Source organism: Cryptomeria japonica, chromosome 2, assembly GCF_030272615.1.
Source record: "Cryptomeria japonica chromosome 2, Sugi_1.0, whole genome shotgun sequence".
NCBI lineage: Eukaryota > Viridiplantae > Streptophyta > Pinopsida > Cupressales > Cupressaceae > Cryptomeria > Cryptomeria japonica.
In genome coordinates this window covers 325,542,331-325,562,007 of record NC_081406.1, presented here as the reverse complement: position 1 = coordinate 325,562,007, position 19,677 = coordinate 325,542,331, and the positions used below count along the sequence as shown (strand labels likewise).

At 39.2% G+C, this 19,677-nt stretch overlaps 1 protein-coding gene across 6 annotated transcripts in view; it reads left to right on the top strand.

The window, feature by feature from the left end:
- The window catches only part of LOC131027200 (organic cation/carnitine transporter 7), a 212,131-nt gene that overhangs the window by 53,575 nt on the left and 138,879 nt on the right, over positions 1-19,677 (top strand). For 3 of the 6 annotated variants that reach the window (XM_057957196.1, XM_057957194.1, XM_057957197.1), the window contains one exon: positions 1,718-1,986. In XM_057957196.1, the coding sequence (XP_057813179.1) occupies positions 1,718-1,986 (269 nt within the window). Of the gene's footprint in view, positions 1-1,701; positions 1,987-19,677 lie in introns of all 6 variants that reach the window. The other 3 variants (XM_057957192.1, XM_057957195.2, XM_057957198.2) reach the window with 1 other exon arrangement.

Sequence of the window (19,677 nt, the reverse complement as noted above, 5' to 3'; positions counted from 1 at the left end):
TAAATTTTTCCTATATTTTAATAGCCGTCCCCTTTGCCGTCCCCCGCCGTCCCCAAATTTGGCAAAAAAATTTGCCGTCCCGGAAACGCGTCCCGCCGTCCCCTGCCGTCCTCGTCCCGGAAACTCGGGGTAACATTGTAAATTAATGATTCTTCTAGAATTTGCTTTTGGCAACCACTTTAGGAAACTTCTAGGAAAATCAATTAATAAAGTGATTTTATTTATATTTTCTTTTTGGCCCAAAAATCACTTTATTTTAAATAATAATTAATTAAATTAAATATTAGTTAACTTAAAAACTTTAGACAAAATAATAATTTAATTAATTATTTTTATGCTTGCTAAAAATGGGACATTAAATAGGACACCTCTAGATGAATTTGATGCAGAGGGTCAGCTATCCATTCATGTTCATAGCTGAGACCATAGGGGTACACACTGTCAATGCTCGAAGAATCATCAACTTTGGATGTTAGTTGAACAACTAAAAGGAGTACCATGCTTCATCTGAGCCATGTTATGAGAAATGAGAAATGGGATTAAACCAAGAAACATGCGGGAAGAAACATTTTTTAACTTTATATACTTTAATAGGAAAAACAAAAAAATATAAATTATTCAATCTTTTACAAGCCTAGAGATTAATAGAAAATAGGTTATAACAAAAAATTTTCCAAGAAGATGAAAGAATCATCACAAAAAAGACAGGTTGCAAACGTTGTTCTAGATTCAGACCGATTGCCTTAAAAATAGTGGCCTGCAACTGGATCCAAGTAATATTGAGTCAACACTAATTACACAATTTTGAGGTTCTCAGCTTCAATGTATTGTTTAATTAAGCAGTGGTTTGGGAACTTTGTCATTTTTTTATCTGCCTTTTTTCCCCAAAAGCAAGCAGATAGATGCCACCTGACTTGTGTTACTATAGTAAAGTCCTCAAACTCCTGAAGGCATTGATATTCATTAAGTGCTGTAGTCTTGTAAGGCATTGACACTGGTATTGTTTTGCTAGTGTCTCTGCTTTGATATTATCATGAATAACGTTTCCACAGGTTCATTTATTTTGATAGTTTTTGGACTAATCAGTGAGTGGGTTAGTTGAAGTCCCAAATGGGTGATGCCTTTACAGTGGTGAATGTCAATGGAGATCCATTTCTTACATGGTATGGTTTTGATCTTCCTCTACCCTAAACCTTTGCTGTTCAGTGTTTTTAATGTTGTACGGGTTTTTACGTAATTTACTGTTGTGTGTAGGCATCCAAGTGGAAGAATCCTTAACTTGTTCTATCAAAAACTGCTGAGGAGCCCAAAAACATTTTTGGGTTTTTATCATTTGCATAAATACATGAGTACCCAAACTCTTAGAATAATGAAATATATTTGACAAGACAATTTGTGTCACCAAGAGCCATGCATGAATGAATTTGCAGAGAGTCTACTTTCTAGTTTGGATGTAGATAGATTTTGATGTTAATATCATCAATTTTCCATCGATTTTGAGTGTCTTTTATTCTTTCCTGCTGCGTTGTGTCTTTTTTAACAGTATTCTTATTTTCTAATGAACATATATGATGTCCAACGATTCTTTCTGAACTGTATGGGACATGACTTCCCTTTATCTTTGCTATTGATTTGCAATCTGACTACATTCAATCTTCTTATAGATAAATGCACAAAGTAACCTAATGATTCAGGTTTCAGTGCATGTGTTTTACAGATGGAAGTTGACAGTCCAGTGTTTACCGTGGATGATGCTCTACAGATTGTGGGCTTTGGAAAATACCAAGTGCTTCTTCTTGCTTATGCAGGAATGGGCTGGGTGGCAGAAGCAATGGAGATGATGCTTCTTTCATTTATAGGACCAGCAGTTTCTTCTGAGTGGGAATTGTCTCCTCGTCAAGAGAGCCTGATCACTAGCACTGTATTTTTGGGAATGATGGTGGGAGCATACTTATGGGGTGTACTTTCGGACACAAAAGGAAGAAGGCATGTTTTCTCCAAAGTTGTCAATCTATTTCCCATCTTATTTTTGATGAAAGTTCAACTCAGGAATTTTGAACTTAATCTTTTGGCTATTTGGAATGTAATTTCCGAAATCTTAGTGTAAGTTACAAAAGCATAAATTGCAATAATGTTAGACACTTAAGTGAGATGAACTATACCTTGCTTAAGTCATATTGAATGGCTTTGGTGAAAGTATAGACCTAGGAGAACTTTCATGCACCAGAAAATTCACCATAGATATAGGATGTCTATGGTTTATCATAAGAAATCAAAACATTAGCATCTAAAGACCTTTTAAGAGTCAAATCATGTGCTTGGACATTTTCCGTGGCTTAATTCTATCCTTTAATGTTGAACAGGTTCAGCATAATGTGAAGGTGTGCACAATTTAAAATATAATTAGGAAAGGACTTGGTAAAACTGGATGGTATCTGTTGAACTCTTGTTCAAGGGGTTTAGTAGTCTGCTTCTGATGACTAACCTAGTAACTAGTATTTTTTTTATTACATTGCATGAGCTGGAATGTTTCTTGAAAAGATTAGCCATGCCAGAAATTGTTTGAAAGCAAATTATCCACCTTCAGAAAAGGGAGAATTTTTTCATCTTCTTGAATCTCTGCCTTGTAACTCTTTCAATAATAAAATAAGAAAAGAGAAAAAAGACTTAATTTGCATCAGCAAGCATGGAAATGTTTGAATCTCCCTAGAATTTCAAGTCTCCAGAAGCTCCTATTATTACTGTACAGATTCTTTGTTTAGAATGATATTCATCATCATGAAAAGATGCTTGTCATTCTTGGTGAAAGTGAATTTAGGTATAAAATCTTCCATACGTTGGATTGCAATTTTTCTTGATCTTAGAGGTGATAAGGAAGACTCAAATAGTAAATCATGGCAGGTAACAAGTTATAATATGAAAATAATTGAGCAATGTCAAGTGAGGGACTAGAGGATCATCCAAAAGGTTTTGGAGACACCTTTTCAGGTATCAGAGGGCTAATGGATGTTCATTGTTTATAATAATCTTTGGTACTTTGGGTGTAAGTGGATTGACAAGTAAATCATGAGGTTGAAACCTAGGGGTACATAAACTGAACAATATGTCAATATGTGAAATAAAGGAAAATAAATCTCCTTGTCAGCTTCTAGAAGGAGGTCTCATATGCCAAACTGGTGTTTGGCTTGTTTGTGACCTAAAAACCAAGCTTTCTAGAACATGGGAAAATGTTGCAAAGATCAAAAAATAAAATTCTTGTATTGCTATGTGCCTAAATGACTAACCATAAATCTATAATTGGCAGCAGGTATTGCATGTTTGTAGTATAGAATTATGATGATTTCTCCTAATCTTTTGGTGCCATACTTTGTCCATGGCAATAACCTTTAGATTTATTATGGAATAGGAGGCAAAGAAGATCATGGAGGTATATTGAGAACAAGGAAGAGTAAGTAGCATTATTATCTTACTCGTTTCCAATCTTATTGCAATGATAAACTTTCTAACATTTTTTTGTGGTCTATGACAATAGAGATCTGCTAAAAAATATATATTTGCTTCAGAAGAAAGAAAGAAAACTATGTTATTGTGCACAAATGGCCAAATTACTTTAGTAGTACATGAATATAAAAGTTTTAAGTAGCAAATAGGATTAAGCAGTGTTGAAAAAGTACCAAAAGATGAAAAAGTAATTATCAGTAAAACTGTGGAAGATTCTAGGGTGGGTAAACCTCAAACAGTTGAGAAAAAAATCCATTTACAACTACAAATAACCATGGGATAGTAAGGGCCTTCAGTGAAACCATTCGAGGGAAGGGAGCCAATATAGATTGAAGTTGGGGGCCAAGTTTGGAGAGTAAAATTAGCTCTATTTTGTATCAAGTCCTAGCATAGGACCATCAACTTCTTCATCCTCACACAAAAGGGCAATTGCAGGATTTGATAATGTCTTGTAACAAATAGCTTGGACGGTTATTGGACCAGCTATGTTGGTATTAGTATGATGGAAGACCCTTTATGCTTATGAGCAAAAGGCTCTCTTGATGCTAGAACTTAATAACTAGTATGGTTAGCACTTGAATGATTTGCATTTTAGGTTCTACTCAAGCTCTATCAAAGTTAGTTTGAAGGGAAGGAATCTAGCTTGGATTGAAGATAACTGTTGCTTATGGTCACTACTATTACAAACATTCAAAAGAAAGTAAGAAAATGGATTAATGCCTATAAATGACCAAAATAGGTGAATGAGACTCAAAGACACTATCTATAGTCGCTAAACAAGAGCTTGAATGGAAACCTAAAAACCAAACATAAAGTATCTAAAGCTAATATAGAGGTTATTCCAAATAAGAGGGGGCTGATCCCAATTAGATAATCCTAGACAAGCCAAAAGATACAAAAACTATATAACAGAAAACAATTATATGACAGTAAGGTTCCTTTTCAAAAGGAACTATTGACAAAGCCAATACGGGGATTGATGGGGAAAAGGGATCTTACATGCATTAGCCTTAAGAGCAGAAGAAGGGCCAACAACTTCAATAACCCTAGAAGGGCTAGAATGGCATCAAATAAGAAGGTATGGTCTAACACTTCTTGGGGAAGCATTGTATCTTCAAAGTGGCTAACATCCATGGTCAATAGATCTGTAGATTTGGACTATAAACAAGGCAATATTTATCACTCTAGAGACCAGTTGATATGTAATTTCATCCACTGATAGAGACCATCAAACCATTGAAATTGTATACTTTTCTACTTTAATTAATTCAAATGATAGTCAAGAGTATAGGATCTTGTGCAATAGAAACAAAATGTGAAAAAATAGAAGAGATCCAATATTGCAACATTTTTCAGCTGGGCGAACCCCATGATGGGGACAAACTAGTTGGGATTGGCATTTTCTCATCTAACAAATCTGCTCATAATCAAGTTGTCAATCCTTCTTATAAGTGAGTTATCCTTAATTAGATCAATACAACATTTGGACAAGCCTTTGATGATGTGAAATGCCCTTTGCTTGTCCTCTTATAGGTGCTGGAGGATCCTAAATATGCATTGAAAGGCCCTCGTGCTTAGAATTGTAATAAAGAGGATTAATTTGTTTGTTTCAAACTCTGTTTCTTCTGTTAGGATGGTGCCCTACCTTTTAGATGACCAATGGTTTTATAATCACTACAGTGATTGCAAAATCATCGCCGGAATCAGCAATTTTTCTTTGCTAGTTCTTGGAGTGAGTTTCATAGCTTACAACTTTGAGAAAACTTTAATGTAATGTCCTTGGCAGGATTAATAGCTTGAACTACCAAAATTTTTACAATCACTCAGTCCTAGCTCTTTTTGATCACCTAGTTCTCTATGGGCAAGGTGAGAGCATACAAAGACTAGAATGAGGACAACGAAATTAAGTAGCAAGATATTGGTGGCCATCCGACCAAATTACATTTATATCGAATCCATAGAATCAACCAATGCCAAAATGATGGCTAATGACATGTGGATTTCAATCATGCCAAATTGGTAGATAACAAGCCAAAATGTGTCAATGCCAAAATGATAGACTATATCATCCAATTCCAGTACATGCCAAACTGATGGATAATGATGAGAAAAAATGGTTGCAATGGATAAACCCACTAGTATTTTATTACAATGATAGAATGGATCTAGTGGTGAATTGTCTAGGGTCTTAAACAATAATAATGTTACTTCTAACTAGCTGTAAACTGACCAGTTACCCCAATATTGAAAGGAAACCAATCATTTCACTTCAATAACCAAATCCAAGTAATTTGTCAAATAGTTGGAAGAAAACTGAAAACATATAAAATAATTACTCGGATGATCCAATTAATTAAAGAAGAATTTAGCAAAATAAATCTATTTGTTGTAGCTACAATAACTGATGCAAATCTCTGAATATAACAGCGGCTATCTTCATCAAATATATGAACCAGCAAATATGAACTTCTAGAAATATGAATAACAACAATATTAAATTATGAAATGGCATTGTTATGTGAAGAATATTTTATCAATTGAAACAATAATAGATAAACAATTTTTTGCCTCTGAAAATTGTGTCACAAACTTCAGTTATCTTGGATGGTATAGCTGTTTACACAAAGAGGTTGATGATTGTTCAACATTTCAAATAATAACCAACAACTAAGAATTCTGTGATCCCTTATTGCTCCCATACATCAGCAAATTAAACTTTTTTATATTATTACATGCTTTCCTTAAAAGTAATCGCACCCCTTTGGCCTCATATGTGGTTGAATTCAATATTGTCCGTGCATATCAGACCTTTGTATTTCTCCAACTTTCCTTGTCTTTATCCTGAAGAGTTTTAGATAATATTTTGAGATTGTTGGCTGGCTGAACTTAATTGCTGACTATAATAAATATTATACTTTAATGACTAAGGGATCCATGTCCCTTTTACTTGGATAGAAGGTCCCCTAAAGTCTCCATGAATCCTCCTATGCTGATAAAGCAGATTAAGATAGTCCTAGTATTACCCAAACTCCTCCCATTAAGTGGGGCTGCCCATTTTGTCTCTTACAAATACCCCCACAAATGCTAAATGGCTGATGCAGAGTCCATTTTGATTCAAAGGTTTTCTCTCCAAAAGCTGCAGCCCCACAAAAAATGAACTCCAATGTGATTTTTCAAACGCTCTTCCTTTTTGGCTTGGCATCACACTTCCCTTTTTTTCGTATAGATCTATTATCAAACTTGCCCAAGTTTTCTTCATCTCTTTTCATATAGCACTTGCTATCAAATACTTTAAAGTACTTAATTGTGGCAAGCCTGCCTTTCCAAAGATCACATGGGATCTTGTTATGATTGACTCTAACTTTGTGCTTGATTTAGAATATAAATTGTTGTATGCACTGCTTCGCTTCAGAATGAGTCTGATAACTTGGACTCATTAGGCATGGTTCTTGCCATTTATTGCATTGTTCTATTTTTCCTTTCCACAACTCCATTTTGTTGTGGTGTTCTCGTGGCTAAAAAGTTTCTTCTAATCCCATGTTTTTTCACAAAATTCCTCAAATTCATTTGAGATGATCTCACCACCTTTGTCTGATCGTAGACATTTAATTTTTCATCTAGTTTCATTTTCTACTAAAGCATTAAATATTTAAACTTCTCTAGGGCTTACAATTTTTCTTTGAAAAAGGTTACCCAAATAAATCTATAATAATCATCAATTACTAACATAAATTAACTTCCACCTTACATACTCTTTGTATGGGTTGGTCCACACAGGTTTGTATGGATGAGCTCCAATAGTTTAGATGTTCAATGCTCCTTTGATTTGAAGATGATCCGCATTTGCTTCCAAAGTTGGTAGTGATTGCAAATGGTATCTATGTTGGCAACAACAATGAAGGAAAACTGAGAGGGGGAGGGGGGTGAATCAGTTTTCACCGGATCAAACAATTTAAGCACAAATCAACTCTGATCAACTACAACAAGAATAAAGATAAACACAATAACAACAACACACATAACACCAAGATTTTTGACGTGGAAAACTCGGTAAAGGGAAAAACCACGGTGGGAGCCTACCCACAATAAGATGATATTCTGCAGTAGTATATGTAAATGTTACAATGGGGAATACACATGCATTCAGGCACACTGCTTAGAGCTCACTGCTCAAAATATGATAACCCGGAAGGCTACAAGCCTCAAGGAAGGTTCACTACCCTACAATAACATTCAGACTACAAACCGGTTAAGATGAACTGAAAGAATAGCATCTCCAAATGCCTGATGACAGTTCCGGTTAAGCACAATTGGCCGCCCTGCAACACTTTCTGCTCAACACTTCATACTGAAAGATGAATTTTCTTATTCGCACATATACCATTCTCTGATAATCCAGACACAACTCCCATCCATAAATTACATGAATACAACACCTATTTATACAAATCATCAACCTTGACTACAAAGTTGGCTCAACCCTCAAGACCTAATTACAAAATTACATCACACGATACATAAATCAATCATTGGACAAATACAATGTCATAGACGACATAGCATGGACCCAAATCAAATCCTCGAACACGCAACACCATCAGAAATCTCGCCAAGATCATCCGCAACACGCTACACCACCGAAAAATGCTGCATAATACGAAGAACATCACCAAACCCATTAGATCTTCAATACCTCGCACAATGATCAATGCAGACCACCAAAACAAATCAGACACGATTAGGAAACATCAACAAGCATGTTAAAACCATCCGCAATAGCTGCACCAACACCACTTAATCAAATCTCCATCGATCAACACATAGATACTCAAGAACACTCAACAACAACAACTGGGACTAGAAAGATAATTTGCGGAGCACCAGATCATGAACTATCTGAATTGAAAATACACACGAACATCCCGAACACTCTCCCAAATCCGCAACCAAAGATATAATCATACCGGAGCACAGCGGATCAAATACCAACTTAACTCTCTGCAATCACTGGAACACCAAAGCACAGGAATATGTTGACAACAATGACAATAACATATCCTAGCAACAACAATATCCAACAATCTCCCTCTTTGGGATTGATGGCAACATATGATTGTGAAAAACAATCAATGCAAAGGAATAAATCTACACCAACAATCTCCAACAATCTCCCCTTAAGGTCATGCACACAAAGCTTCAAAGATAAGGCAGTTTTTCACATGCTTCTCTCCCCCTTTGACAAAAATGCCAAAGACAAAATACAAATCATTATTCTTTCCCCCTTACCAGATAATCTCTCCCCCTTAGAATAAACTCACAAATTTAAACATTTGAACCATACACTGACTACTCCGGCTGAGTAGCAGCACCAACTCATCAATCCGGATAAGAGGATAAGACTCTGAAATCCACCGGATTGATGCATCTCAATGCATCTAGTTCCCATCAGGAGGGGCAAAGACCCCTAACTTGTCTCTCAAAAATAGAAATGTATCTGCAGGTAAAGGCTTGGTAAAGATATCTGCAATTTGATCCTTTGTAGATACATACTCCAATTTGACTTCTTCATCACCAACTTTCTCCCTCAAGAAATGATACTTAATTGATATATGCTTTGTTTTAGAATGCAGCACCGGATTCTTGGAAATATTAATAGCACTTGAATTGTTACAATATATGACAGTAGCCTCATCATCCACAACTTTAATGTCCTTCAACATCTTCTTCATCCAAAGTACCTGAGTACAGTTGTTGGCAGTAGTAATGTATTTAGCTTCTGCAGTAGATAGAGATATAGCATCTTGCTTCCAACTGGACCATGAAACCAACTTCTTTCCCCAAAAGAAAGCTCCATCGGTAGTGTTTTTCTGGTCATCAACATCACCTGCCCAATCAGCATCAGTATAAGCACATAACATAAAATCATCATTCTTTGGATACCATAAACCATAGTCAACTGTCCCCTTTAAATATCTGAAAATTCTCTTCACAGTAGTTACATGACTCTCTCTAGGATCAACTTGAAATCTTGCACAAAGACAAACATCATGCATAATATCTGGTCTAATCTGAGTTAAGTATAACAATCCACCAACCATAGATCTATACAAGGTCTAATTAACTTTCTGAGATTCATCATGCTTAGACAACTTGCATCCAGTCACCATAAGAGCTCCAACAGGTTTAGAATCAACTAACCCAAACTTCTTCAACAATTCCTTCACATACTTAGATTGAGAAATGAAAATGCCTTTAGCAGTCTGTGTAATCTGCAATCCTAAGAAGAATTTCATCTCACTTATCATAGACATCTCAAACTCTTCTTGCATATCATCAACAAACTTCATACTCAAATCATCGTCTCCTCCAAAAATGATGTCATCAACAAAAATTTCAACAATCAAAATGTTATCATTATCAACCTTAAAGTATAAATTACTATCAACGGTACCTTTACAGAATCCCAACTTCATCAAATATCTGTCCAATCTAGCATACTAGGCTCTAGGGGCTTGCTTAAGTCTATACAGTGCTTTCTTCAATTTGCTTACCATGTCTCCTTAATCTGATAATGAAAACCCATCCGGTTGCTCAATGTAGACTTCCTCTTCCAAATCACCATTTAAAAAGGCCGACTTAACATCCATCTGATATACTTTGAAATTCTTATAAGCAACATATGCAAGAAGTAATCTAACAACTTCAATTCTAGCTACCGAAGCAAATTTCTCCTCATAATCAATTCCTTCGACCTCTTTCATATCCAAAAACCCTATATGAACTCTCTCCCGGATCATACTTCTGCTTCTTGTATACAGTAGCTTTAAATGCAGTCTTAGATTTACCATGTGACTCTCCAAATTCACTCAACTCAAATGCAACAAGCTTGCCAACCAACATGCCTCTTGTCACAGTAGTCACAGTCCGGATCTTGTCAATAGCAACAACTTTAGATTTGTAAGAAGGATGCAAGGATCTCGACACTTTAGCAACAATCTCATCTTCTTCAAGAGTTCCACCAGCACATCTGATGTTCATAACAAGTTCATTCACCTTAGCCATAAAGGCTGATATGTTCTCATCTTCTCTCATCTTCAACATCTCATACTTTCCTTCCAAACTCTGTAGCTTAGCAACTTTGACATGTTTATCTCCTTCATACAAGGTCTCCAACTTTTCCTAGATCTCATGTGCAGTCTGCAAACCCATCACATTAGTCATCTCTGAATCGGTCAAGGCACTCACCAATGCTTCTTTATCTCTTATGTTATGTTCAGCATCCTTGATATCAATTGCAGTAACCGAACCATTTTGAGGAACATTGTAGTTATTCTTTGTAATCTTTCAATAATCATCTCCAAGACACTTCAAATGACACTCCATCCAGTCCTTCCTTTGTAATATTCCCACAAATTTTTATTTTTATTTTTATTTTTATTTTTACAGCAAGATCACAATCACACCAATCACCCATTAGGGTTAGAATAAAGTAATCCAAACAACTGAAAGGAACCCTACACCTTTTGCTCACCGAGAGACCAAACTGGGAGGGTGAGAGCATACAGTAGCTGGGGATAGTTAGTAGCAAACTGCTGAAAGTGCTGATTACAATAACGGGCAGCAAGCCAGCTCCTTCCGCTTAACCAGCGGGTAAACAAGATACTTGGCGGTAAACCAGCCAAGGCAACAAGAGCACACTCAACACTAATCACTCTACCGCAATGTTTCAGCGGGAGGACTGAACACAAAAACAAAGCTCAACTCGACTGCTTATGTAGCAGGAGGACCATTACAAACAAATATCACTCGACTGCTTATGCAGCGGGAGGACAAAATTCCAATTATCCAATGAAGGCGGCAAGCCAGCCTCTTCCACTTTTCAGCGGGAAATAAAAGTATAAAGTACGAATAATTGATTGTTCAGTACTACTGAAATCAGTCTTACAATAAGTGTACCTACATTACATTGTTAGCATCCAAGAAGCATTGCATTCTCAATGTTATCAAAGAAATGATCCCAATCAGCTACAATGAGAACTACAATGATGACAAGCCAAAACCACTACTAACACCAATTCCAAAATTCTGGAAATGCACAAAAAATTCACCAAAGCGGCAAGCTACAGACACACCAAAATGCTTACAAATTATCCAAAACAACTCCGAATTGCATGAGAAAGGAAGCAAACAAAAGGGAAAGCATAGACAATGAAACCCAAACCTCAAAGCAGCCATGCGAACACCACAAACACTCAGCACACAAAGTGAGGCACCTCCAAAATGGTACGACCAAGCTGTAAATTTCGATTTGCAACTAAAAATCTGAATCTCCAAATCTCAATCTGCAAATTTGTGAACCTTATCGCCTAGGGAGTACAGATAGATAGAGCCGATATCCAGAATGATGCTCTAAACACATAGGCAACTACGAATAAAACTCACTTCTAGCCGAGTATGAACCAACAACACCAAAAACACAACAACAACATAGAAACTCCAAAACTCAAACTGAAAACTGAATCAAACACTCCAAAAACGTCACCCAAAATCAACTATCCAGCTAGGTACCGTGTCTCCAGTACGAAACTGAAGCAACTAGGAAGCTCTTCCAACTTCGAAGTTCAGTCACTAACCATTCCGACAGCATAACAGTGTAAATTCTCAAGATAATGAAATGAGGAGCACATACCTTGTATTTGTAGATTTCTCCCTTTCAAATTCAAATGCAAATGGCGCCCAAACACATCTAAAACTCACTTCATTTCATTTCAGCTTAAGACATGGCGTCCCCTTTCCAACCTCCCTAGTCAAACTTTATCAAGGTGCACAAGTTCGAACTTTGAGAAAATAACATTAAGTGTTAAAATGACTTCATTTGGACGCCCACCTTACTTAGGACAATAGAATGGGATTTTGGATAAATAACATAATTTTCCTTCCTAAGTCATTCCTTCAAAAATATAATCAGTCGGAATAATTAAATATTAAACTTTTAGAGTAAAGTAATATTTAATTAGCAATTAAAATAAACCATTGATTGCTGCCAAATCAACCATGTGAACGAATGTGCAAAAACACACTAATTTGAACAGGATTGGAGCTCTGCTCAAGATTGGCAAAAATAGCACTACCTGAACTGACACTTACTAAAAATAGTAACTCATGAAAACACCTTCGAAAGACATGCTTGTCAGACCCTGTGAGAGACTTCGTAAAACCTAGAAAAACTGTACTATCCAGTCATCCCAGTGCCCACTTACTAAAAATAGTAAGTTCAAACATCTCCTCAGAACTAAATGCATGTTATACCACCGTGAAATTCACTAAAGACCCAGAAGGAATCCACGAACAGAAATGTAGAATTCCCACCAGACAGTCCTCAAATGGCTTGTGAAGAACTCCACAAAAATAGGAAACCCTAATTCTCCATTCCAAGCAGCCTACGGGTCTCCGAAATAGGCCAATGGACCACTGATTACTCCTCACTGAGAAGGGGACATTACAGTCCGCCCTCCCCAACATTGCTTTCCCTCAAGCAATCGCAAGCTTGGATGCTGCAAAATCTCCTCATTCTCCCAAGTAGCATCCTCAATTGGTAAGTTCTTCCATTTCACTAAGTATTCTCTGATGGTTCTCCTCAAAAATCGTTCTTTGACATCAAGGATTTCCTTTGGAATGAGCACCGATTCTCCCTCTTCATCCAAAGGAGGCAAATCTGTGGAGACCATAACATTGTGTCCAAGCACCTTTTTAAGGTGTGACACATGGAAGACATTATGTATACGGCTACTCACTGGTAGCTCCAACTCATAAGCCACAACTCCAACTCTCCTGATGACCCTGAATAGACCATAAAAAACGTGGCTTGAGTTTCTCCGCTCCACTCTTCTTAAGAGTAGACTGTCTAAAAGGTTGTAGTGTCTCCATCCTTGAATGAGCGCTCAACTCTCTGCTGGTCAGCGTACAACTTTTGATGGTTTTGAGAAATCTGAAGGTTGTCCCTTAATGCCTTCGAAATATCTTGACATTGTTGAACCATGTCCTTAGCCTGAGGGGCTCGGCTATCACCAAAAACCAAATCAGCAAAGTTGGGAGCCTCATAACCATACAACACCATGGATGGCGACATCCTGATGGACATGTGATAGGTGGAATTATAGCAGTATTCACCCAAGTGCAACCATCTCACCCATGCTTTCTGCTGCTCTGAAACGTAGTTTCTAAGATAGCCTTCCAGCCATTTGTTTACTATCTCCGTTTGTCCGTCAGTTTGAGGGTGATAACTTGTGCTCGGGGTAAGAGCAGTACCACACAATCGGAAAATATCCTACCAGAAAGTGCTTAGGAACTTGTTGTCCCTATCACTTACAATGTTTTTAGGCAGCCCATGTAGCCTAAACACCTCATGGAAGAACACATCAACAACCTGTGCTGCTGTAAACGAGCTGGTGATAGCGAAAAAGTGAGCAAATTTTGTTAGTTTGTCTACCACCACATAGATACAATCCTTCCCACTAGCTCTAGGCAACCCAATGATGAAGTCCATAGAGATACATTCCCATTTCTGACTGGGAATCGGCAATAGTTGCAACAAACCGGCGGGTGTAGTGTGTTGGTCCTTGTTCTTCTGACAAGTATGGCATTCCCTGATGTACTTCAAGACATTTTTTTTCAACCCTTTCCAAGAGAATCTCCCTCGGATCTGCATGTATGTCTTGAAAAACCCTTGATGACCAGCAAGGGGTATGTCATGAAAAGTTTGTAATACCTTCTCCTTCAACATAGATTCAAGTGGAAGAAAGATTCTACTCTTATACATTGTCAAACCATCCACCAAACTACCAAACTGTACTTTTCATCATGAAAAGTCCCCTTAATAAGGCTGGTTGCAAACTGATTTTTGGCATAATCAGCTAGCAACAAGTCTCTCCAATCAGCAGTGAGCTCACATAAAGAGCTCAGATGTGGTCTCCGTGAAAGTTCATCTGCCACTATGTTATTTTTCCCTTTGACATACTCAATGTCAAAGTCGTAAGCTTGAAGCTTACTAACCCACTTCTTCTGCCTCTCATTTAGATCTTTCTGGTGCATGAAGTGTCTAAGACTGTTATGATCAATCTTAACAACAAACTTACTCTCCATGAGATACTGCCTGAACTTCACAAGAGCATGCATTATGGAAAGCATCTCTTTATCATAAATTGAATACAGTCTTTCAGGTCCTCTCAACTTCCTACTTTCAAAGACAATAGGATAATTGTCTTGCATAAGGATAACACCAACACCTTCTCCAGATGCATCACACTGTAGTTCGAAAGGCTTGGTGAAATCTGGTAAGGCCAAAGCAGGGCATGAGCTCATAATCTCCTTGAACCGATCAAACACTGTTTGTGCCTTGTTTGACCACTCAAAAGCTCCTTTCCTAGTGAGATCTGTGAGGGGGGCAGCCAACTGAGAATATCCCTTCACAAACCTTCTGTAAAAACCACATAGACCCAAGAATCCCTTCAAGTGTGTTATGTTCTCAGGTGGTGGCGAATCAATGATAGCTCTAATCTTTTCATGATCCACCTTCACACCTTCTGCACTGATGATGTGACCAAGATAGAGCAGCTCTCTCATTCCAAATTCACATTTGGACTCCTTAGCAAACAGGGATTCAGACTCCAGTATACGGAGTACTTCATCTAATAAGTGTTGCAAGTGGTCCTTCCAAGACTTGCTAAAGATGAGGATATCATCAAAAAATATGAGCACAAACTACCTCAACTGCTTCTGGAAGATCTTGTTCATGCAAGATTGGAATGTGGCAGGAGCGTTAGTCAAGCCAAAAGGCATGACTAGAATTCAAAATGCCCAAAGTGGCATCTGAATGTCGTCTTCTCAACATCTGATGCTCTCATCCCGATTTTGATGGTAGCCCAATCGGAGATCTATCTTTGAGAAGAACACTGCACCATGTAGCTCGTCAATGAGCTCATCAATCCTCGAAATAGGGTACTGTTGACGTGGATGAAATCGCATTGCTGCAAACTCCATACGGCCAACGCAGAATAGAATAGCCGACTGATTATCCTACTCTCTCTTGAGATAAGGAAGTCTCTAATGCTGTTTTCTAAGTTTGATCAAAGGAGACTACCTCAAGGTTTCTTTTGTCAGGTCTTGACTGTGGGATCTCTCAGTGGCTTTATGTGTTTATGCTGGAAACACAAGGGGACTTATGTTTGATTGGCAATTCCATGTATAAATTCCCGGGGACCTTTTACGGTTTTCTTTCAGGTGGTGTTGGTTAATTTGAAGCTGATTTAGCAGGACTGCAGATTTCTAAAAAGGGGGATAAAATTGGGAGGAAAGAAAGGAAGGGTAGGGAGAAAGAGAACTGTAAATGTTAACTAGGACAGCAGGTTCACTCAAGTAGACAGACACCTCCAGGAAACCAAATTAAGCCTCATCAGTCATTCAGACACAATGTTTGCATAAACTTAGTGCAATCTTCAAAGGAGAAACCAGATTTTCATATTACCAAATACAATATTAGAACTTCTACATTCATGATATGTATATATTTGATAATCGAACTGAATCATAAAATAGCCCAGATTAACCATGCAGAAAGGAAAAAAGCAATCAGCTATCCTCTAATGATATGGACTGTGAAGGTTCTATCAGATGCTTGGTAAGAACTGCTGTGCAAAATGAATAGACATAATTAAAAGCTTTCTAATTTAAATGAAGAAGGAGACCATGCACTCACAAGGAAACTTGAAGGTAATTTTAATCCATTGTATTAATTCTTGCAAAATTCCTTCAGAGCTTTCGCAACAATCCAAGAACTTCCTCCTAAATGAGGGAAAACCAGTCCCCTTAAATAGGTTTCCAAAAATGGATGAATGGCCAAGATCTAATCCAGACAAGTGGCCCAGATTCATCCTTACAAAAAGGGGACCCACACCCATAAATAGGGGGGGGGGAAATATCTACAACTACCCCAAAGGGAGCAATAACTACCAAAAAGGATAATTACAACTTTTGAAATAATCCAAAAAAGGAGGTGTACAAAAACTTTTACAATATGTTGACCAGAAGTCAACTGTCACCTTTTTGGGACAAAAGTGCACCTTTTAAGACTTGGAGGGAAAAAGGCATTTTTGAGAAACTACTTTCTCTATTTCGGTTTCACATTCTTTCTGTAGAAACTGGTCTTCGCCATGCAGGTATTCTCGCCATAAATCACGACCTGCTGCTCGTTCCTTGCGGACATATTCCTGAAACTTGACACATAATTGGAAGAGGGGACTAAAAGGTGGCATGGGAGGATGGCGAATTTTGTACTGCATGCCTTCGAGATACTGGTCCACGTGCCTTAAACCGTCCTTCCAGCTGGAGCGATTACGCTCGAAGCACAATATGTCTGAATGGAACTGACCAGCAAAACTCAAGTCTTCAATGGAATAAGAAACCTTATCTGCTCCCAACCTTTCCTCCCAATCCGGCCGGATTACACTGTCGGATAGGTCATTTATCCATCCCGAAACCATTGATCGGAGGATGGTCTTGCCTAGTTCTTGCATGTTCCCCAGAATTGCCTCACATGCGTCATTTTCTTTGTCAATAATTTCTTGGGCGTCGTTCTTCATGGTGACGGTCCAGTACCATTCCTTGAGAACACTGATGCTATGGGGATCTAGGATGTCAGGTAGTGTGGGAATCTGTGTATGTGTCCAGAAAAGAGCTCTTAGGAGGGGAAGGGTAGAGGCCGCTACTTCATGCATGTGAAGGGATTCCCTCTTTACTTCCAACAGCCTGACTAGAGCGAGCTCTCGATGGAGAGCCATTTCCTTTACTTCTTTGAGGATCTGTTCTCCCTTTTTCTTGATGTCCTGCACCCATTCCTTGACGGCCTTTGCGGTATCCCGAATTCCTTCAAATTCAGTTGTGGTCCTTTGCGCCAATGCCATTGGGGGAATATGGGATTCAGAGGGGTTGTGTAATGGCCGTAGGAGCTTATCGATGTATCCCTCGGCCTGTTCAGCACGGGCCCGATACATATCCTTTTCGGCAGTGATTTCCTCGAGCTGTCTAAGTATGTTCTGCACTGAGTCCTTAAATTCCTCCTTTTCTTGCTCTTTTGTAGCTCGTCCGATGGGGACAGTCGTGATGCTATAATCTGCCAGTGTTATTTGATCTGCTGGCTTGTTCGCGGGCGGGGTGGCAATATGAAGAGTGCGGTTCCTTTGCTCATCCCTGGTTACCTTAGAATATGTTCTTGGTTTCTTCTTCCCTTTCACTTTTGCTTGATCCATTTGTGAGAAGATGTCCTCTAGATCGATGGGTGCCTTGGTGACAGCCCTGCGCTGAGCTCTGGCGATCAGCCACTCTTGAGGCACTGTCTGGGTTGAGGATAGGGTTAAGTTAGCACCTTGTTCTCCCATGCTTTCAACCGGCTGATCACAAATTAGCAGCTGTCCCGCCATCAGAGGGGTGAAAGAAGGAGGGAGCTCCTTGTTTGCATCTGAGTTCTCCCCTATCTCACTGAATAATTGTCTGACATCTTCCTGTGACGGTGGCTCCTTGGTTCCCTCGAGCTCGTGGATCTCGTCTATTCTTTGTTCCCCTTCGACAGTCGAGTCATCCTTGGCTGCATGGAAGAGTAGCAATTCGTGGCGGCTCTGCTGGGTAGGTTCATGCACTTCGATCCCCTGGGTGGATGGGATTTCTCCTTCCTCTATTTGGTCACCCGACTTAGTCGGATTGGGGCCCTTTTGCTCGATGTCCGGCATATCTGGAGCAGGAGGATCATTGGCTTGGAATGCCTCTATGTCGCTCTGGGAAGGCGGAGCAGGTATGCAATCCAAATCTATGGCGTCGTCGGACGAACTGGGGTCCTTTGAAGATGAAGTGGTCTCTGGCCTTCTTATGGGAATCTTCTCCCTTCTTGTTCTTTTCGACGTCCGAGTCCCTCTGCAAGCCTTAGCTTTCTTCCTTTTCTCTGGTTTTTCAGTTGATGACCTTTCGTCTTCGGAAGACTGAGAGTCGAAATTGCCCATCAGATGGTAAGTAAACTGGACCCCCTCATGGACTAGCCTCTCGATCTGGTGATGTAACCATTGATCTGTGTATCTTGCCGGGGCTGCCATGACTGCTTCGAAATCCGTGATTGGGTCTTGAGACCAATCAACGCCTAGCAAGAGATGCCTTACTGCTTCGAATTCTCGGACTTGGAGGCAGTTCCCCGAGTCTGTGAGCTGATCCGGGACCTGACGGTACTCAAAGAGTCGCATTTGCTGTACACTCAATCTAGAATATTCCCATCGCTTGACTTCGTAGTCATCGGAGCAATTTTTCCAATAATCTTCAATTGACTCCTTTGCTCTGTAGCGCCTACCGTAAGCTCTCTTCGCCAAATTGTCATGATCAAAACATTTCCTTGGGAAATGTTCCTATAGGCCATAAGAGGCCAGCTCTGCAAGGGACTCCTCTGCTAGGGTGGGGGTTCTCAATTGGACATCATGGCTGCCTATGATCATTGGAAATGCGAATCCAGCCTGCTTGCTCTCTCGTAATAATATGCCGGCAGGGCGTGATTGTCTTGCCACCTCCATGAGGACTACCTTATCGGTTGGGTACCGCGGAAGTCGAAGGGGGGCACCTTCAAAACCGGCTATTCGGATGTAGGAGAACCTTGGGAACTGAATGAACCAGGCCCCATACCTCTGCACCAAAATGGTAGCTTGCTCCGAGAGCCTTATGTGTAACCCTCCCTGCATTAGCCTGACTAGGCGCATGGTGAAGGCGTCGTTGACGCGTTCGTACTGACCAACCGCGTAAGCCGGGCTGCTCTTTTCCCTTTGAGCTATATCCTGGTAGTGCAGCTGCGGGTAGCAATCATAAACCTTTACTTGACCAGGCCCATTCCCGATCTCGCCTTTCATTATTAATCCTGGCAGTGGCTGGTTCTTTGCGAACATATAGACCAAATAGGAGGTCATGGTGAAATACTTCTTTGTCTCGAGTTCAATTAACTAAGCGTGGATGTTATCACTTATGATCTGGGCCCAGTCAAACTTAGACTTTCCGGCAAAGACCTGCTCTGTAAAATAGAACATCCACTCTTCAAAGTAGCTGGACTTAGGGAGTCCCATGACTCGGCTGAGCAAGGTGACCATGTCCCCATGT